Raw genomic sequence first — 21,016 nt, forward strand, 5'->3', positions numbered from 1 at the left:
CCCCAATCTTGGTTTTCAAGCCAACACCTCACTTTCTCCATCATAAGGTGCTGATGGTTGAATTTCTCTCTAGAAGGCCGCGACAGAGGTTCGAACCCATCCTTGGAAAGCACAAGTAGTGAGCTGAGCACAAGTACTTCAGGTACGGGGGTCCCATCCAGTTGCCAACTTCAAGCCACTCTACTCCACTATGGAATTGCAGTATCCCGTGTTGTAAAGCCCCATGCAAGCCATTCAGGGTCCAGGTTGGTTCTGAAAAGGATCAGGCAGACTCAGGGGAGAAAGAGAAAGATTCTTTCACTTCTAGCCAAGTTGCCCAGCAGCAGAGAGAACCAGCAATGAACACCCCAGAATGTTACTGTCACTGTCACTGTCCTCCCATTGTTCATAGATTCTCTCAAACAGGCCCAGTAACATTGTGAGACTTGTTACTGTGTTTGGCATATCTGATACATCATGGGTAGCTTGCCAGGCTTTGCCGTGCAGGTGAGATACTCTCAGTAGCTTGCCAGGCTCTCCAAGAGGGGCGAAGGAATCAAACTCGGTTCGGCCATGTCAGCCGCATGCAAGGCAAACACCCTACCCGCTGTGCTGTCGCTCCAGCAGGTTGGGAATATGAGGAATTCTGGTCAAGATGATGGGGCGCCGCCTCAAGTGCAGAGCTGGTGGAGCTCTCAGCACTCTGAACAGCCGATAGGGTCTTAACATTTCTGTCTGAGTGAGTGCGAGTGGGCGCCCCTTGGGTATTCTGTCTCAGAGAGAGTGCCACCTTTGAGTCTGCTATTCAAAGATGCTAGCATCCTTTTTGCCTTCAGTGGAGGGAAAAACAGCAAGATCTTTCAAAAGAAAGGCTTTAGGGGAGATGAGTACTTGGTGGGAGGCGAAACTTTCCCTCCTCTTCTGCTGTTTCCTGTGCCCTTACCAACTTGTGTCTGACAGAGGGAAGTCTGAGCGCTACATCTGGGAGGAATGAGCCGGCCGGCCGCCTGCAACCCCAGAGTTCCCTCCTGCCCATGATGTTCTCCCCACCTGAGTCTCTGCTGGCATCCTGCATCCTCCGGGGGAACTTTGCAGAAGCCCATCAGGTGAGGGGAACTCTTGTGCAGCCGGAGAGGGGGCCTGGGGAGGGGACAGTGGAGGCAGAAGTTGACAAGTACAGAAGTCCGGGGCTAGGATGATCTCACATATCTGGAATACACAGAATAACTGGATGAAGAAATAAAATGTAGTAAAGGGGGGTGCCTAGATCACCCTTGATCCCAGAGATTAGGGAGAATGACAGAGTAGGAAAGAAGCCAAGAGGGGGGAAGAAAAAAGATGGGAAAGGGAAGTAATGGGGGAACAGGGGTCAGGGCTTTGGTTATTATCCTGGTGGTTTGGGAGAGTGATACAGCCTTCTATCCAGAGCACAAACTCAACAACACTGACAACATGAGATCTAAGCCGCAGCCACCAAACTTCGCAATGTGCCGTCAAGATGGCAGGTGGGGATGGGGGGGTGGGGGGAGGGAGTGGAGTCTGGGAACACTGGTGGGGGGGAGTTGACACTGGTGGTGGGATCGGTGTTGAAATATTATATGCGGTAAAACTCAACTGTCAATAACTTTGTAAATCACAGTTCTTTAATTAAATAAAATATTATTTTAAAGAAGTTTGGGGCCTCAGGTAAAGCCAGGTGCTTCTGCACCCATGCGCCTTTCCTGGTGAGCATCTTAGGGGCCCTTCGAGCCAAAGAAGTAGGAGGGAGTTTGCAGGGATGAAGGTCTGGCCCTCAGCTTTGTACAGTTCTGCACTCAGCATGGAGGAGGGCTGAATCCCAGAGTCAATCGGGTTTGTTTGTTTTTTTTCTCAGATACGCAGTATTCTAACAAAAAATATTCTAGCCACCATCCACTACTTTGCACATGGAAATAGTTGTTGTTTTCTTTATATGCCTTCTCTGATGACACAGCATGTTTTTGTTTAGTTAAAAACATGCCATAGAGGGGCTGGAGGATAGTACAGCAGGTCGGGTGTTTGCTTTGCACGCAGTCAACCTGGGTTCAATTCCCAGCATCCCTTATGGTACTCTGAGCACCTCCAAGAGTAATTCCTGGGTGCAAAGCCAGGAGTAACCCCTGAACATCGCCAGGTGTGACCCAAAAAAGCAAAACAAAAAAAACAAAAAACAAACCAAAAAAATGCTATAGATAGTTTTAAGTAGTAAGTAAAGTTCCTAGTTCAGTGTATAAGAAACCTACAGGGTCGCTGCTCAGATGCTCCCATTGTGTAGAGGGAAGAACAGTAGAAATCATAGCAAGACCATCTCTTTGATAACCTCGATAGAAGATTGGTGTTAAATATAATACCTGCTTCTCCTATTTCCTGAAAATGTTAAGAGATTAGACCAATTGTGAGACATGTATGAATCCTCTATTAGGGCTCAAACTGATTAACGTAAATGCCTGCTTACTCTTCTAATTTTTAAAACTCGATTTATTGTCTTTTCTCCACTCTGGAGAAGCCCATATTCTCTCCTAAACAAGAATTATTTGTAATCCTTGTGCTGATCTGCATGTATGAAAATGTTGAACACTGCTGGGCTCGGGGACAGGTAACATGTGTTTGGAGGGGTTGCCCTCGCAAGCAGTGCTCAGAAGCCCTGGACAGCTCACCGCTAGGCCTTGAAGACTAGTTTCTCGCTGCTCACAAGTTTCAGTGCTGAGATATTGGGGTCACCCTCCCAGCCCACCACCATGCTCTGGGTGCCATGGTTGAAAATGAGATCCTGTGGATCCCCTGACCCCCGATGAATATTTGCTTACTTTCAACTTTCTCCGGTCCTTTTAGATTGTGTACCTCTTTCCTCCCCGCCCCCCCAGTGCTGAGAATTGAACCCAGGACCTTACACATGGAAGGCAGATGCTCTCCCACTGAGCCACACCCCAGTCCTAGAATGCATTTTTTATGATCATGATTGTTCAGATCCTTTGAGAAAGATAGGGCCCCACCAGCCTTTCTTACTTTCTTACTTCAAATCTATAGAAAGTCAGCTAAGAGCTTCTAATATTTTAATCCAAATGGCCTTGGTTCCTCAAATCCTCTTCCTTTTGGGTGGGCTTTGATTTTTCTTGTTGTTTATTAAAAGCTTTATGTTTCAGGCTCTGTTACAAAATACATTTGTATCATAAGAAAATTTCAAAAAGTATTAGCAAGAAAATAAAATAATTCATAACTCTATTGTCCAAAACATAACATTAAAGTATAACTTTTCAAGATGGATATTTCTTTTCTTTTTTGGGTTTTTTTTTTTTTTTTTTTTTGCTTTTTGGGTCATACCCGGCGATGCACAGGGGTTATTCTTGGCTCTGCACTCAGGAGTTATCCCTGGCAGTGCTCAGGGGACCATATGGGATGCTGGGAATCAAACCCGGGTCGGCTGCGTGCAAGGCACGCCTTACCCGCTGTGCTATCATTCCAGCCCCTCAAGATGGATATTTCATGTCCACTGTCCACTGTCCTCCCATTGTTCATTGATTTGCGCGAGCGGGCCTAGTAACATCTCCATCATGAGACTTGTTTTCACTATGTTTGGCATATTGAACATGTCACAGGTAGCTTGCCAGGCTTTGCTGTGCGGGCGAGATACTCTCATACTAATCATTGCTGAGGTCTTTCTCTATCTTGGCGGACCACAACAACCACCACCTCTCTCCCATGGCAGGTGGTTTTCATGTTCGACCTCCAGTCTTCGCCCAGCTCTGGGGAGCTGATGTTCATGGAGCGCTACCAGGAGGTGATCCAAGAGCTGGCCCACGTCGAGCACAAGATTGAGAACCAGCACTCGGACACGGGCAGCAACGCCATCCGCAGAACCGGCAGCGGCCGCTCCACTCTCCAGGCCATCGGCAGCGCAGCGGCTGCAGGTCGGCTTCCCTGTGGCCTCGTGGGGGTTGAGGTAGCCAGGGGAAGAGGGGACAGGTGACAGTCCAGCTAGGTCCTGGCCCCATCAAGATGGTGAACAGGAATCCAGGCAGGATACTTGCCTTGAGGTGCAGCAGTGTGGACCCGCTCAAAGCTGTTTGCCCACCGGGTACTCAGCTCCCTGCTCTGTGCAGCTCTGGCCTTCCTTGGCCAACCCTGAGCAACCACACTCTCTACTGCCACTGTTCCTCTGGCCGTTACCTGGGGCTTTCGGAAATGATTGGAAGTTTAGTAGACAGTCACGTTCTTTTACTTTCCCCTCAAGTGAAGACATTGTGTCAAAACACCTATAATTCAGGATTCATCGGCCTCAAATCTCAATCTTGATTGCACTGCAAAGCAGCTCATCCTTTTCATTATTTCATGACATGGAAATGTAATTTGTTTGCTTGTTTATTGGAGGTTTGGGAGCCACACCCAGCGTTACTCTAGGGTGACTCCCAGTTCAGTGCTTGAGGACACCACACATGGTCTCCTGACCCCACCAGGAGTGATCCTAAGCTCAGAGCCAGGAGTAAGCCCAGCAGGTGTGGCCCAAACAAAACAAGCAAAACAAATAAAAAATGGTGACTGGTGCTAATATGCATAGACTATGTAGAAGAACCTGAAACTTACTGAAGAAATATTGACAGATAGCATTAAGATTCAGTTATACATCATATAATTCAACATCTATATGTATATACGTATATATATATATATGTACACTACATTGCACTCACCACTAAAGCTGTGATTCCATCCATCACCACCCAGTGAGTTGCTTTTATCCAGTTCACTCGACCCCTTTCACCTTCCAATGAACACTGATGTGGTCTGATCACTGTCACTATCCTCCCGTTGTTCATCGATTTGCTCTAGCGGGCCCAGTAACATGTCTGTTGTGACACTTGTTACTGTGTTTGGCATATCAAATATGTCATGGGTAGCTTGCCAGGCTTTGCCATGCAGGCAAGATACTCTCAGTAGCTTGCCAGGGGACTCTCCGAGAGGGGCGAAGGAATGTGGTCTGATAATATTAAAAAAAAAAAAAAGTTTTTGTTTTCTTTAGTTTATTCATCACAAATATTTTTTAATGACTTTTGGTAATAAAAATGGGAGTTGAGAGTTATATTCACCTCTTGCTTTTCACTTCACCCCCTGGTGCCCAGGGATGGTATTTTACTCCATCTCTGATGTGACCGACAAGCTCCTCGGCACCTCCGGAGACCCCATTCCCACACTCCAGGAGGAGTTCTGGACGCGCAGCACCCTGGTGGAGCCCACAGCTCCCCTGCGGGAGGTTCTGGAGGACCTCAGCCCCGCCGCCATGGCTGCCTTTGACTTGGCTTGCTCTCAGTGCCAGCTCTGGAAAACCTGTAAGCAGCTCCTGGAGACGGCCGAGCGACGTCTACTCAGCAGCCTCGAGAGCCGGAGTGAGTGGGCCTTTGGGACTTTATCCCTTTATTCCCAAATTAGGACATGGGTCTCAGGTACCAGAACAAAGTGACTCTTTGTGATGGAGAGAGAGAAACAAAAGATTATTGATTAATTTTGTGATGTACAATCTATTGAAGGTCTCGCCTTCTGAATAAATACAGCAATCATCCAGAGAAACTTTTTTCTGGTTTGCACACGTATTCAAGGAAGAAATTTATATTCAAAAATGCTCTACGTTGGGAGTCCTGCTTAGGACACCCCCCACGGCCCTTACCTCTGCTATCACCACCACCATGGGGGACTTCTGCCCCTTTCCCCTTCTTTCTGTTCTTGTAAATAAAATCTGGGGAAAAAGAGAAATACCCTAAGTGGAATGTGTGCCTTTAGACCACATGTCTCCTTCTGTCTGAAAACCCAGGAGAGATCTGTGTATAAACTAGAAACCAATGCTTATCACAGTATGGGGGGATTGGGCCTCACAGCTGAATACTGTCCCAAGGTGGGGTTATGGAATTCTTGCAGAAATTGAGTATGTAAAGGTTGATGAATTGGAAGTCACAGTTAGGTGACAGTCCACTCCCCACCATTCCTTGACCCACACACCAAACTAGTACATACGCTGACCCAGCTGCATAATGGGAGGAACAAATGATGACTGGGCCGTGGTGCCCAGGGCCACTCCCAGGCTCAGGGATTCACTGGGAGGACCCACAGGACTTAGTCCATAGGTATATCCACAGAGTTAGCACAGGGGGAAAAAAAGATTCTTGGGCTGAAGTTTGGGGAAAACTCACACTTTCGGGTAGGGTGTTTGCCTTGCACACAGCTGATCCAGGTTCAATCCCCAGTACCCCTAATGGTCCCCTGAGCACTGCCAGGAGTGATTCTTGTGTGCAGAGTCAGGAGTTACCCTTAAGCATTGCCAATGTAATCCAAAATTTTTTTAAAAAAAGAAAAAACCCACACTTCCAGGAGTCCTTCCTGTGGGCACACATAGGACCTGCTTGGTTGTACCAGCAGCGAGTTATAACAGTGTGTTTAATGTTGTTTAGTGTTGTCTGAAGGAAACCTCATTCGACCCCAATGACTGAGGCTTTTTTATTTTTTAAGAGTTTTTTTTTGTTGTTGTTTTTGGCTTTTTGGGTTACACCCAGCGATTATCAGGCATGACTCCTGGCTCTACACTGAGGAATTACTCCTGGTGGTGCTTAGGATGTAATGTGGGATGCCGGGGATCAAACTCGGGTGAGCCACATGCTAGACAAACGTCCTACCTGCTGTACTATTGCTCTGGCCCCAGTGACCGAGGTGTTCACCAGGTTCTGCTAACCAAGACTCTGCTGAGCCTGTTCCTCAATTCCGGACTCACAGAAGGAAAACAGGGGCTCGGAAGAAGCTTTCTGGAGCCACCTTCATTCTTTGGGGAGAATTTTATATTTCATATCACCATGGGAAGCCATTCACCAGTCAAGTACGCAAACACCAGCCAAGAGCCAGTCTTGCAGGCGGAGTTTCTTTTCTACTATGTTTTCTGTATGATCCACTAAATTGTTTCTGTGCTCTTGGTTAAAAAGTTCTTGAATGTATATATAATCCAAAGTCTGATATACTGTGGCATAGGCAACATCCGCATCTACAGCACGTACTGTTGCTTTGGTCCAAGCAGATCACCCTTCCAGCATTTTCAGTCAGTTAATTGGCAGCTATGGTACCATGTCACTCAATTAGGAAGAATTTAGTACCTACTGTCTTTTAAGAATGTACCACGTGTGTGGGGATCCAGGAAAACTAAAAGGAATAATCTCTGTCTATAATGTTTATGATCTAATTAGACTATCAAGATGCCACTTAAAGCCGCAAAGAAGACAGCTGTGTCCTGGCTCAAGTCCTTGGCTTGAGCACTTAGGCAAATTCCCAAAAAGTGCCAGATGGGCTTGGGCTCCATACAGTGCCAGAGTTTCTGGGTCTCTTCTCTGCAAGAGGTGTAGGAATATGGTCTAAGCCGGCTTGGACCCAGGCATGGGCTAGGCCTTCTAAGCTCAAGCATGGAATAAGCCAATTATGCCAGGGACTAATCATCCAGTTGAATATCACTTGTATAGCGACAAATATCATTTGTGTAGGAGATCAGTACAGGACTGTACCTTCTCTAATGCTTATTGGAAAAAGACAGAAATAAATACAAGTTCAAGTAAATACAGGGCTGCGTCTCAGTCTCTGAAAGCATCTTATTTCTCCTGCTTCCCTCTTCCTCCATTCATTTCCAGGTCGACGGCTAGACCATGCTGTCCTCAATGCTGATGGCCTTCGTGGTTTTCCTGCTGTTCTGCAACAAATCAGTAAGATTCTCAACTACCCACTTACATCAGCTGGACAGACTAAGTCGGGTAAGCTGCTGTTCTTGCCCCCCTCCACCCCTCAAGCCCCCCCCCCATTTTTACCTTTCTGGATTCTGAGTGTTTGATGAGACTTGACTGTTTCCTTCTAACCTGCCTTCCCTAGAGAGTGCCGAGGAGAAGAGCAGTGCTCCTCCTCGGTGCAGCATTGCCGAACTTCTCCAGATGAGCTGGCCCAGCCTAACTGAGGACTGTGTCGCCAGCCATGTCTCCCTTGCCCAGCAGCTGGACCAGGTCCTGCAGGCGCTGAGAGAGGCACTAGAGTCACCAGGTATGGCCAGCTGCTCAGAGCAGATAGGGACTGATGGGGCAGCCAGAGAGAGCTGACAGCAGAGCGGCACTGTGGAGGCTGTGCCACCCTCGGCTCAGACAGGCAGGTTCCAGAACTCACGCCTCCTATTTGCCCCTCGCATGTGAAAGGATGTCTAACAATCTGCTGTTAGCTGTTCACCTAATCCAGAAGTTCCCAGGTATATGTGGCCTGCCTTTTTCAGAAAAGAAATCACTTGGCACCACCACCTCTCTAAAACCTACCTCTTTAAACAAACAGAAAGCACATACACACCCCAACTCCCAATTGCATGGGAGGCTACTACCTCCCACTTTGGGAAACACTAAGTCTAATCTCATGTGTTAAGAAGAGAAGTGCCTGGGCCTGGAGCGATAGCACAGCGGGTAGGGTGTTTGCCTTGCACGCGGCTGACCTGGGTTCGATTCCCAGCATCCCATATGGTCCCCCGAGCACCGCCAGGGGTAGTTCCTGAGTGCAGAGCCAGGAACTACCTCTGAGCATTGCTGGGTGTGACCCAAAAATTAAAAAAAAAGTACCCCAAAGGTACTCAGTAAACCCTTCCCCAACAAACTTCTATGCTCTTTATAAAGTTTTCTGCCCGAGACTCTGGCATGAAAACAGAATGGCCCTCCCTCATTTCTCCAGAGTCTTCAGTCTTCTTGACTAAATAGCACTTGTGTAGAGGATCAGGGTGGGATTTTATAGTTGCCTGTGAGTGTAGAGCCTCTAGCTGTCAGGCGGCCCATGCAGCACCTAAGGCCCAGTGTCACCTACTGTATCGGAAATTGAGCCAAAGTTGAATGCCCAGTCTAAAGCCGGCATCATTCCTTCTGCCACACATCCTCAGCATCCAAGAGTTCTCCGTTAGCCTCCTTGATGGAGCAGGTGGCCCAGAAGGCTCCAGAAGCAGAGGCCCACCCCGTGCACATTCAGACTCAGCTCCTCCAGAAGCACCTGGGCAGACAGAGCCCAGCGGGGGGCAAGCAGACCAACTACCTGGGCACCTTCTTCAGCTACTGCAGCACCCTGGCCTCGGTTCTCCTTCGGAGTTTGAGCTCTGATCCCAGTAAGTATCAAGAAAGAAGAAAGGGGTCTTGGGTGGCCTACAGGGTTAAAGGACAAGGAAGTGGGAGGGGGCTTGATAAAGAGGTTCCAGCAGTAGCCAAGTACACCAGATGTATATGGTCATCCTCTCCAGCTTATCTGGGTTTCCTCCGTCTTCATCTCTAGTACGGTTCTTCATTCTGTAGGACATTGAAGTTCTCAACCAATTTTGATGTGATTAATGGCCGCAAGTAAAATAAACCCTCCCTTAGGACCTAGAGAGATATCATAGAGGTGAAGTACTTGCCTTGCATGCGGCTAACTAGGGTCCCGCGTAGGGTCCCCTGAGTACCACCAGATCACTGAGTGCAAAGCAAAGAGTAAGCTCTGAGCACTGCCAGGTGTGGCCAAAAGACACTCACTCACACACACACACACACACACACACACACACACACACACACACACAGAGAAAAACTCTCTCTCAAACCTTTAATTCCTTTCGGGTTTGAATTGAAGACCTGGTAGAAGATTAGAATAAGCCTCCATAGGCATGCCTGTGAACTTTAGTCCACAGAGCAAGCATTGCATGCGGTTGGGTTGGGCTGGGTTGGGTTGGGTTGGGTTGGTGGGAGCTGGATGAACCGAGCAGTGTGTTGCTAGAGCTGTTCATGAGTCTGTCTGAGGTGGGTCGCTCAGAGCAGTGTAAGGAACAGAGGGTCTTGCAGTTCATATTGAGAATAGCCTTTCCTTCAGCGGTCTACAGAAGGTCTCAGAATTATCTGCCTTTTGGCTCTGAGCTCCTTTGGTTGGGTTGGGTTAGGGAGAGAGTTTGGTGTCAGGGAACTAGCTCAGGGTCTCAGCTACTGAGCCACATGCCGGGTGACACTAGACTTTCAGGGTGAGTTGGTGAAACGGCACTGTACTGTTGTCCTCAATGACACCAATGGAGTCCTCTCTTTTCCTTGGCAGATCCCGCAGAGGTCAAGGTAGGCAATCCCTTTGTGCTCCTGCAGCAGAGTTCGTCCCAGCTGGTGTCACACCTCCTGCTTGAGAAACAGGTTCCTCCAGACAGGTAGGAGCCCCCCCCCACCCCCCCACCCCCCACCAGAAGACAGCGTGGATCCCTCATGCTTCATGGAGGGCATCAAGGGCTCGGGAGGGTAGTGCTTGGGTTCAGTGCAGGGAGCGGAGAAACCTTCCAGACTTTTGCATTTGCTTTTCAGTAGCTGCATTTGAACTCAGAGCATCTCATGTCTCTCTTTCTCTTGCTGCTCTTATGTTTATGTTACAATTTTAGAATTTAAGGGTAAGGTGCCAGAGAGATAGTACAGTGGGTAGGGTGCTTGCCTGGCACACATCTGACCCGGGTTCAATCTCTAGCAACCCATACAATCCCAGAGCCCCAGAAGGGATGATCCCTGAGCTCTGCCAAGTGTGGCCCCCAAAACAAACCAAAAAAATACACAGACCCTAGCAATCCACATTGAGGAGTCTATCCAGCAGCTTCTTTGTACATGCATAGACAGAGTGATTTTATTGTAAACTTCCCTATCATAGCAACAGATGAGAAAAATTCATCGCCCATTCAGAAAAGACTAGTTCATGCATAGAAGAGCCTGTTATGTGACTCTGCAAGAGAGGGAGGGACCTCTTCATAGAGGGTGGGACAGACCTCCCAAATGTGCCAGCAAGTAAAAAGGCAATGGACACAGCAGGATGGCTGATATGCTACCTTCACTATTTAAAAAAGTGAGGCGGGAGTTGGGGGAGAGGACAGATACAGGAAGAGAAAGAAGAGAGGGGAAAGGGAGGAGAGGAGGGGACATGGGGGAAGAGGGGAGAGAAAGATGAGGCAGGAATAGAGGGGAGGAGAGAGAGGAGAGGAGAACAGGAGTGAGGGGTGAGAGAGGACAGAGGGGAGAGACGGGAGGGGAGGGGAGGGGAGGGGAGGGGAGGGGAGGGGAGGGGAGAAACCACGTTGTTTGTTTCCATGAACAGAAAAAGGGTTCTGCAAAGGGGCAATGCACTCTCAGGCCACTCCTGCCCTCTGCTCTCTCCCCACAGGTTAGCGGCCCTTCTGGGCCAAGAGGGTCTGGGCCTGAGCGTGCCACAGGTCATCATCAGCTGCTGCTGCGAACCCCTGGCCCTGTGCCCTGCCCAGCAGAGCCAGCAGGCAGGTACCCTTCTCTCCAGCATGGGCGCACTGGCCCAGCTGCATGTCTCCCGCTGCCTAGAGGGCCTCGCCCTCTCTGCACTTGGCTCCCCGGAGCCCCCCGAGACCCTCCCCGTGGAGAGGAAGAGTGGCTCCTCCCAAAGGGACTCCTCGCCCGCGGCCCTCACGCCCTCAGCCCTGGCCTTCCTCAAGTCTGGCTCCAAGCTGCTGGCCGCCGTGGCCTGCCTGAGGGCTTCCCGGTGCTTGAAGGTCACCAAGCCCATCTTGTCCTGGAAGGAACTTCGAGGCCTCCGGGAGGTGCCCCTGAGCACAGAACAGGTCATTCGGGAGTGTGAGCGCCTGCTGGAGAAGTTTCCCCTGCTGGAGGCCTCCCTCCGGGCGGCCTGGGAGCCTCTCCAAACACCCGCCCAACAGGGGCCGAGTCTGGCGGCGAGTCTGTGTGGCCACACCAGTGTTTCTACGGTCCTCCTGGGCTTGCACGCCCCAGACGCCCTGGAGTTGCTCACTGGGGCCTTCGAGGAAGCCCTGGAGGCCAGAGACTGGCTGCGGGCCCTGCAGCTCAGCGACGTGTACGGACGAGACGCGGACGACCTGAGCAGTGTAAAGGACGCCGTGCTGAGCTGTGCTGCGGCCTGTGGTGAGCAGAAAACCGCCTCCTCTTCAGGGGCTCACTATCCAGCATTCCTGAGCAGAGCGTCCACTTTCACTCCTCCCTGCAGCCCAAGGGACAGGTGCCCCAGGGTCTCAGGATCCTAAGAGGAGAACAAGTACAGAGAGGGAGAAACTGGCCGTGGAGGGCATCAAGAGCCCTGAGTTCTCCGCCTAGTGCTGAAATAGGTTCTTGGTGTGCTGTTCGCTGGCCTGCTGGTGATAAATCGCTGCCAGAGTCAGGTATCTGGGTTCTACCGAGAGGCCCAGTAGAAGATTCAGGACTGTGTGTGCTTTAAAACAGGTGCTGGGGCCAGAGTTCAGGGTCGAAGGCGGTTTGCATTGCACGAGGCCAATCTGGGTTCAGTCCTTGACATCCCATAACGTCCCTCGAATCCTGCCAGGAGGAATCCCTGAGCACTGATAGGTGGTGACCCTGAAACAAAAACAGAGGCCAACAAGTTTTTCCTGTCGAAGGCTTTGGAGGCCAGGCACCCTTACTCATCAGTGACTCAGCTCTGCCAGGTGGTGTGCAAGCAGCTGTGGGTGTTCCCTAGAGGGATGTGACTGTGTTCTGATGAAATTTGATTTTCAAAGCAAGTCGTGGGGGGCGGGGGGCTGGGGAGGTAGCTTAGGTGGTAGAGCACAGGGCTAGCATGTACAAGGCCCTGTCTTGTCCTCCCCTAAGCCCAGGGCCCCGGCATCACCAGGTGTCTCCCTGATGACCCCTGAGAACCACAGGTATGCAGCAAGCTTTGAGTATGACTCCTGTCTTTAGAAAAGCAACGGCAGACCGTGGTGCTTATAGACAAACTCTCCTTTAAAAGCCCCCTAGACTTCACATGTAACTCAAGCTACATCTCCGACAAGGGCAGAAAGAGGTGGCCATGGGATGTTGGGGTTAATGGGAGCCTGACTTCTGGACAGAGGCTTGGCAGCCCCCCTGGCAAGAACAACTTCCTTGCCGGAGAAAGCTGAGGAATCTCCAGCTCACTTGTCAGTGTTGATTACTGAGGACATCTGTCAGCTCTTTGAAGTGTGGAAGCAGATTTGCTCAGTCTAGCTGGGGGAATGAAATTAGTTTGTCTGTCCTGCCTTCCAGGTAGTTAGGTTTGGCATGGAATGGAAACTCCAGGGAAAATTAAATGTCCCCATCGCTGCCTGAGGACGGGCCTTCATCAATTCTTGTCTTTTCTCCCTTCCGTCCATTCTTCACCCTTCCTCTCCTTTCTCCGTACTCCCTCTCCCTTCTCAAAGCCTCGTCTGTTAGTATCACGTCTGCCTGATGGCAGGGCAGCATGTGTCCCTGTCATGTAGTGATGCCCTTTGTAAAAGCTGGTCAACGTCGAGTAGATCTCAAGGATCCTCCTTCAGGTTGTGTTTCTGTGGAGTTGAACAAAGGCCTCCTCTCGGGAAGCAATTTGGATTCTTTAACGCTCGTCTGGTCCAAGGCTTGCGATCCCCAGGCATCTTTTGTCTCTTAGACACTGAAGGTTGGCAGTACCTCTTCGCTGTGAAGGATGCCTCTCTGAGAAGTCAGCTCACCCTGCAGCTGGTGGACCGGTGGCCGCTGGAGTCGTGCCTGGAGATCCTGGCCTACTGCCTCTCAGACCCAGCTGTGCAGGATGGACTCAGGTGTGAGCTCCAAAGAAAGCTGGTGGAGCTTCGGGTCTATCAGAAGGTACAGTCATGGGTCAGGGGATGGGAAGGGACTGCTCATCCTCCATCGATGAGCAAGCTGCAGCCTGGCTTCATGTATTGGTCGATTTTAAGAAAATCTGGTTCTCACTTTTGCTGCCTGTCTAGTTTCTGTTCTTCATGGGATAGCATGGAGGCTTTCAGCCTAGTTCCTGTTTTATGGACTTCTATAATTCTAAATAGATATGCATTTTGCAAGGATAGGATGAAAGCAAAATTAGCATTCCTTGGGGCTATGGGGTCAGAAAGACAGTGTTAAAGAGGTAGGAACTTTGCAGCCCATCAACCTCTGCTTTGTTCCTGGCAACACATGGGATCACCTCTGAGCACAGGGCCAGGAATAGCCTCTGAGCAGCTATCGGTGTTGCCCAACCTCACTCTCCTCCATCAGTGTCCAGAATGATGCTTTACAATCCACAAAGGTTCTTTCATGTGTATATTTAAGCTCTGTGAGTATTTTGTGTCTACTTTGTCCTTTTGGTTTGGTTTTGGGGGCCATACCTGCAGGTGTAAGAGCCATACCTGCAGGTGTGAGCCTCATGCAACTCTGAGGCTCAAACCTGGGACTCCTGCCTACAAAGATGTGTTCCAGCCCTTTGAACCATCTCCCAGGCCCTGTCTAGTATGTCTTTTTTTTTTTTAAAGATTGTTTTAAATTTCAAGGGCATTTTGTAAGGATGGATGAAAGAAACAATATTAAAAATAAGATTCTTCTGGAATATATGTTGCCTAGAGCGATAGCACAGCAGTAGGGCATTTGCCTTGCGCACAGCCAGCCCAGCCAGAGCCTGGCAAGCTCCCCGTGACGTATTCGATATGCCAAACACAGTAACAACAAGTCTCACGATGGGGACGTTACTGGGCCTGCTTGAGCAAATCGATGAACAACAGAAGGACAGTGTTTGTTTGTTTGTTTGTTTGTTTGGAATATATTCAAAATCAAGAGGGTTGGGGAGACAAATATAGGTGACACAGCTGTATAAAAGTTATAAAAATGTAAGGTAAAATTTTCTTGTGTACTAGAAACCAAGCAGAGTCTAGAGTTCTAGCAGGGAAAGTGAAAATGGCAAATGAGAAAAGATTTTCTTCTGTTCCTCAACAGGTTTCACATGTAACTAAAATGCTAACTGAAATGATACATAAAGGGACAGAAGGGATAGTACAGCAGGAAGGGCACTTGCCTTGCATGTGGCTGACCTGGGTTCAATCCCTGGTATCCTTTATGGTCCTCTGAGCCCCGCCAGGAGTGATTCCTGAGTGCAGAGCCAGAAGTAAGCCCTCAGCATGCTGGATGTGGCCCAAAAGGGAAAAAATATTTTTTAATGGTACACAAAGATCAGGCTGAAGCGATAGCACAGCAGGTAGGTTGTTTGCTTGCACGAGGCCGACCTGGGTTCGATTCCTCCACCCTTCTCAGAGAGCCTGGCAAGCTACCGAGAGTATCTCGCCCGCACAGTAGAGCCTGGCAAGCTACCTGTGACGTATTCGTATGCCAGACACAGTAACAAGTCTCACAATTTGTTGTGAGACGTTACTGGTGCCCGCTCAAACAAATTGATGAACAATGGGAGGACAGTGCAGTGCTACAGTGCTACATGAAGATCATTCACACCCAAAAAAACTCTTGGGTAGAGTTTTGAGATGAGGGAATCTGGGACAGTGTCCCCAGAAGGCTGATGGGTCGGTGGAGCACAGAGCTCCAGAGAATCATTGTCCTTAGTGAGAGGCCCCAGCCCTGGCCACCACCCAACCTGCCTATCCCCTGCGTAGCCTTTCTTCCCAGCAAGGCTCACTCAGCTCCCCAAGCAGCCTTTGTCCCCTGTTTATGCTGACTCCTCTCCTCCCCTCTGACCCCCTCACCTCTCTGACTGCTTCCTGTGTCTTTCCCTAGATTCTCGGTTTGCAGGCACCTCCGGTGTGGGGAGACTGGCAGGCCCTGAGGACCTGCTGCGTGGAGGACCCCTCAGCGGTCATGCATATGATTCTGGAAGCCAAGGTACCGTATCCCGGGTGCTGCCTACTTATCTTTCCTCAGATCTGCAGCTGCTTCACTGTTTAGCTAGATGCCTTTCCACAGAGCAGTGCTCACATTTTTATATAATTCCTTCACATTTGTTATTTTAAATTCTCTTCTTTTTTCTTTTGTGGGTTGTTTCGTTTGTTTTGGGTTTTTTTTTTTTTTGCAAGGAGAAGGGGTGGCAGGGACTCAGCAGTGCTCCATGGGCCATCAGCACCCTGGTCTATGGGGATGGATGGGCTTAGCTTGGGCACGCAGGGCTGGAGTGGAGCGCTGGTCTTGCACAGGTCACACATGTGCTCTACCACGAGGACAACAAGCCCACACAATCTGGGTGTGTATGAAAGAGAGACTGGGTGAGGAGAGAGAATTGGATGAGAGAGGGAGAAAAATTTACCAGTATTGGCACTGGAGCGATAGTATAGCATGTAGGGTGTTTGCCTTGCTCACAGCCCACCCAGGTTCAATCTCCAGCATTCCTTATGGTCCCTGAGCACTGTCAGGATTGATTCCAGAGTGCAAAACTAGGAGTGACCCCTGAGCATTGCCAGGTGTAGCCCAAAAACAAACAGGGAGGAAAGAAGGGAGTAAGGGAGGGAGGGAAGAAGGAAGGTAATGATTTCAGTGGAGTGGAAAGAACAGTACAGTTGCTGTTTTCACATGGTCTCCCTCACACTGTGTGTACGGGTGCAATGTTATGCCCTGTGGAGTTGCTGTGTCACTGCCCCACATGTTACCTGGAGGTGACTCAGGCTCTCCTCAGCTCACCTGTCCCAGTTGTACAATCGTGAGCATCTTCAATCCCTCCATATTGTGACCCACTTTTGGTATCATCCCCCTTTTCACTGTATGTTTCCATCATCACTAATGGCCTAGAATCCCCTTCTCGGGTGTTTATCGAATAATTGAATGCCAAAATAGAATTTCACCTTCCTTTCGAAGAGTTGATTCAGAATATAGGTGTGCTGTCAGCTCATTCGCTCGTGAAGCTTTTATCGAATAACTTGCCAAGCTCTGTGCTAAATGGTAGTAAAACTAAGATAACTTTGTAGAGTCTCAGCCTTGCACGCTCACAGTTACAAAGCGGGCAATGAGCAGTGGTTCCCCATAATAACTGTTTCATATCAGGTAACCATGTGGTGGGATCACAGGCAGGCTCTCAGCGTAGACTGAGAAACAAGAAGACGCCCCAGCCCGCACCACCCCACAGAGTTTGCAAGGGGTGTAGCCAGGTGCTGCTGGCTAGAGTATTTGGATAAAGCTTAGGCATGCCATTTTTTAGAGTATGTAATTCAATGCTCACAGGTTCTAGTGGGGAGAGAGCAAGAGGGAGCCTGGGTGTAGAGTTTCGTGGGCCCGTGCAGGACAGTCTATGTAACCCCCGGGCCTGCACATTCGTGTAGCGGCAGCAGCCAGCCAGGGCATCCTCTCCACCTCCCCCACTCCCTGGATGTCTCCACCGCGCTGACATCATGTGCCTTTGGGACACAGCGACAGTTTACTTTATAGCTGAGTTTGGAGGAAAATGACCACGTTAGTAGTCGGGCCTGCGTCAATGGTTTTGATCACTTCTCTTGCTGCTGAGGTCCTTGGGGTTTCTGCCCCCACTTTTATTCGGTTGTGAAGTGCCCAGCAGCAGTTCTTTGGCAGACTCTCCGGAATCCGGAGCAGAACGAGGTAAGAGTGGGATGAGTGGCCAGCCAGACTGTAGGCAGGGATGATGTGTCTGTGTCTCCTTCCAGGAATATGGGCTGTGTGAGGAGTGGGGCTGCCTCTACCCGATTCCAAGAGAGCATTTGATCAGCCTCCACCAGAAACATCTTCTCCACCTCCTGGAAAGAGGAGACCACGAAAAAGCTCTGCAAGTAAGCGCCCGCCACTCCCATTTTCCTGCGGGGAGGGACAAGGTGAATCAGACCCCATGGCCGTGTTCATGCTGACTCCCAGGCTACAGGTGCAAGCCCTTTCTCAGAAGTGCCGATTCATGTCCTTGGAGCAACTTACAGTCACTTGAGCATAAGGTGTCAAAAACCATCATTGAAGAAACTGGGTTTGAAAAAAAAAAAGTGAAGGCAGAGAAAGGGTTTGTCCAAAGTGAATAACACAAAAAAGTCTCTGTCTCACACAGACAAGGCTGGGCTGAGACTCACCTTCCTCTCCACCCTCCTTCAATAGCTCCTGCGAAGAATTCCTGACTCCAGTATGTGCCTTGAGGTCACAGAGCAAGCCCTGGACCAGCACCCGAGCTTGACCACTTGTCATTTCTTGGCCAACTACCTCACCACCCACTTCTATGGAGAACTGACTGCTGTCCGGCACCAGGAAATCCAGGCGCTCTACATGGGATCCAAGGTGAAAAGGGGTGTCGGGAAAGCACACCAGAGGCAAGAACTGCCGTAGACTCGGCTCCCAGCTCTGAACTTGCCTTTTCAGTGGCTCTTTTAGAGGAGTCCTTAGGGCTGCTTGTTGCGTGCTTTTTTTTTGGGGAGGGGGGGGCAGAGGTGAGGAGGAGATAGATGAGGAGGATGCCCAAACCCAACAGTACTTAGGGGACCCTGCAGTTCAGGGAACCAAAAACAGAGTTTCCACATGCAAAGCATGTGTCCAAGCCCTTTAAGCCTTCTCCCCAGCAAAGGACTCAAACCCATTTCTTTCTGTCCTGACTCCAAAGTGGATTCTAACTCTTCATACTTTGCATGACGCCTGCTGCCTCGGTGCTTCTGATTTGTGTCCATGCTAAGAACCATCTGGACTTTTCGAAAGTACCAGTCAGTAGCTAACCTTCACTCCAAAGCCTTTTGAACAACCTCTTGGAATGGAGAAAAGCTCTCACCAGAGAGGTTCTGATGTGATTTGGAACAGCTGCCTAACTGGTCTGTGCTCATGGGAAACAGAAAATCACTTAGGTGCCAAAAATGACAAGAAACCCTTGCCTTGTGAAAACTTGGAGACTATAATAGAGAAAAAAACACATACTAGAAAAAGTGATCCATTTTTTGGTGGAGGGAGAAGTGGGGCATCGGACATGCTTCTGGCGGTTCAACCTCCTATCCCACAAACAGAACAGGGACAGAAAGATCCAGGATCCCAAACATCGGCCCTCTGATTCAGAGCTCAACTTCCTGCAATAGATGCTTTTTCCACTTTTTGATTACCAAACCTAGATGGGGAAATCCTTGTAAACAGGCAAAGAGCAGAGCAGAGAACATATTTCAGACCCAGTAACAGCAATGCCTAAAAGGAATTTATAGGCTGGAGAGATAGTACAAAGTTTAAGGCCCTGGCCTTGCACACATGCTTCTATCCCCAGTACCTCTTATGGTCTCCTGAGCACAGAGTCAAGAGTAAAGCTGAGCACCACTGGGTGTGCTCCTCCCCACCCCCCAAAAAAATATTGAGAAAAATATCTAAACTCCTCATTAACCTATACCCAACGGAGGTGCTAGATTTAGGTAATCCACTGACATTGTCTCATACTGTTGAAGCAATGTAATAACGCCTCGTGGGAAAGGATTATGGCTTTTATGGGCCAGGGGGAACTCAACCATGTGTGGAGGGTCTACGCCAGGGTTCAGCAGAGTCCTAGCCTTCTGCCAGCTGGTGGTAATGAAGGTTGTTTTGGGGTCCACTCAAGAGTCACTCCTGCTGGTGCTCATGGGACCATGTGGTACTAGGGATTGAACCAGGATCAGTAGCATGCAAGGCAAATGCCTTCACTCTCGACCATTTCTTTGTTCCCCTCTGCCTTATTTTTGAGTGTCAGATTTCATTGGCACTCAAGCATGTGGATTCATTTTCTATCATGTTTGTGGCTACTTTTTGCAGAGTTCAGTACTTGTGGCAGAAACCTGGTAGCCCCGCAAGCCTTCAGGATTCACACTCTGACCCTTTATAGAAAAGGCTTGCCAACCCCCACACTGGGTACTTGGAGTACTTGGAGTACTTCTCAGTCGCCACCTGGAGGCCTAACATGGGGGTCCAAACTTGCTTCCTAAAAGAGCAAGTGCTATGCTGACCCTTTGACTTTCGCTCCCTGGCACCATTCCCCATAAGAACCTTAAGTTTCTTCAGAAATGTGTGTGGCTGATATACCAAGAGTAGCACACTACATTTGATGGGGTTTAAAATAGAAGGCAACCAATCTTAGGAGGATATATAGATATACAGATAAAGAACGATAGCATAGCGGGTAGGGCGTTTGCCTTACATGTGGCCGATCTGGGTTTGATTCCTCCGCCCTTCTTGGAGAGCCCTGCAAGCTACCGAGAATATTCCACCCGCACGGCTAAGTCTGGCAAACTCCCCATGACGTATTCAATATGCAAAAAAACAGTAACAAGAAGTCTCACAATGGAGATGTTACTGGTGCCCGCTGGAGCAAATCAAGGAACAATGGGAGGACAGTGACAGTGACAGATAAAGATACAAGCACACAAGTCTCAGCCTTTAACAACATGTTACTCATCTCTTATAGAGGGGCTTCATGGCTCCTGGGGGAAGCACAACAGTCTTCACATGCTTTCCTCTAAGCAACCTTTTTTTTTTTGGATTATTTTTAGCAGATTATTCATAACAAGCAATACAAAATAAATTATTTCAGTTCTGCTTTGGGGGCAGAGTTTAGGGTTCGGGATGGAAACATTTCCAAATATGGTAGTGGGAAGATGTTGTGGTGGTAGGATTGGTGTTCGGATATTAAATGTAATCAAATATTTGAACAACTTTATAAAAATAAAAAAAAAAGAAATGTGTGTGGGGTTCTCGGCATTATGTGACCCTCCCCTGTCCCCAACAGGTTCTGCTGACTCTGCCTGAGCAGCACCGGGCCAGCTATGCGCACTTGTCCACTAGCCCCCTGCTCATGCTGGAACAGCTGCTCATGAACATGCAGGTGGACTGGGCCACAGTGACTGTGCAGACACTGCACCAGCTGCTGGACGGTCTGGACATCGGCTTCACCATGGACCACGTTGACGCTCTGCTTTCCAGATATGCAGGGAAAGCACTGGACTTCCCGTACTCTCTGAGGGAGAAGCGATCAGGTAACTGCCAACACCCTCGATGAGGTTCTGCGACCCAGGTAGAACAGGAGTTAGATTGGGAATGATAGTGTCTGGCCAACGTCCTCCCTACACGCCAAGGCCACTGTGGGAATGCTTTATCCTTCCCTGGGGATGCTTTTTGTTTGCAAATCCTCCATCAGTCCCACGATTGTCACATGCTTGGACATCATTTGTTGTTTGAGGCATTTCGGCATATGTGCAGTGGCCTTGGCTGTACTTCTACCATACTGTTTCAGACCTGCTGGGATAAGGTGACAGGCAATCATGCCAGCCCAGTGAAGAGAGATTCTTATGCGGGCC

General features: G+C 49.4%; 1 protein-coding gene across 1 annotated transcript in view; it reads left to right on the forward strand.

The window, feature by feature from the left end:
• ZFYVE26 (zinc finger FYVE-type containing 26) overlaps nt 1–21,016 on the forward strand; it is a 78,370-nt gene that overhangs the window by 30,286 nt on the left and 27,068 nt on the right. The window contains exons 13-26 of the mRNA XM_056133861.1: nt 74–142; nt 940–1,085; nt 3,704–3,905; nt 5,115–5,378; nt 7,650–7,769; nt 7,885–8,049; nt 8,918–9,136; nt 10,087–10,189; nt 11,182–11,927; nt 13,423–13,619; nt 15,528–15,632; nt 17,396–17,518; nt 17,829–18,005; nt 20,449–20,695. Of these exons, the coding sequence (XP_055989836.1) occupies nt 74–142; nt 940–1,085; nt 3,704–3,905; nt 5,115–5,378; nt 7,650–7,769; nt 7,885–8,049; nt 8,918–9,136; nt 10,087–10,189; nt 11,182–11,927; nt 13,423–13,619; nt 15,528–15,632; nt 17,396–17,518; nt 17,829–18,005; nt 20,449–20,695 (2,883 nt within the window). The remainder of the gene's footprint in view (nt 1–73; nt 143–939; nt 1,086–3,703; nt 3,906–5,114; nt 5,379–7,649; nt 7,770–7,884; nt 8,050–8,917; nt 9,137–10,086; nt 10,190–11,181; nt 11,928–13,422; nt 13,620–15,527; nt 15,633–17,395; nt 17,519–17,828; nt 18,006–20,448; nt 20,696–21,016) is intronic.

The sequence above is a fragment of the Sorex fumeus genome, unplaced genomic scaffold (genome assembly GCF_029834395.1).
Source record: "Sorex fumeus unplaced genomic scaffold, SorFum_2.1 ptg000098l, whole genome shotgun sequence".
NCBI lineage: Eukaryota > Metazoa > Chordata > Mammalia > Eulipotyphla > Soricidae > Sorex > Sorex fumeus.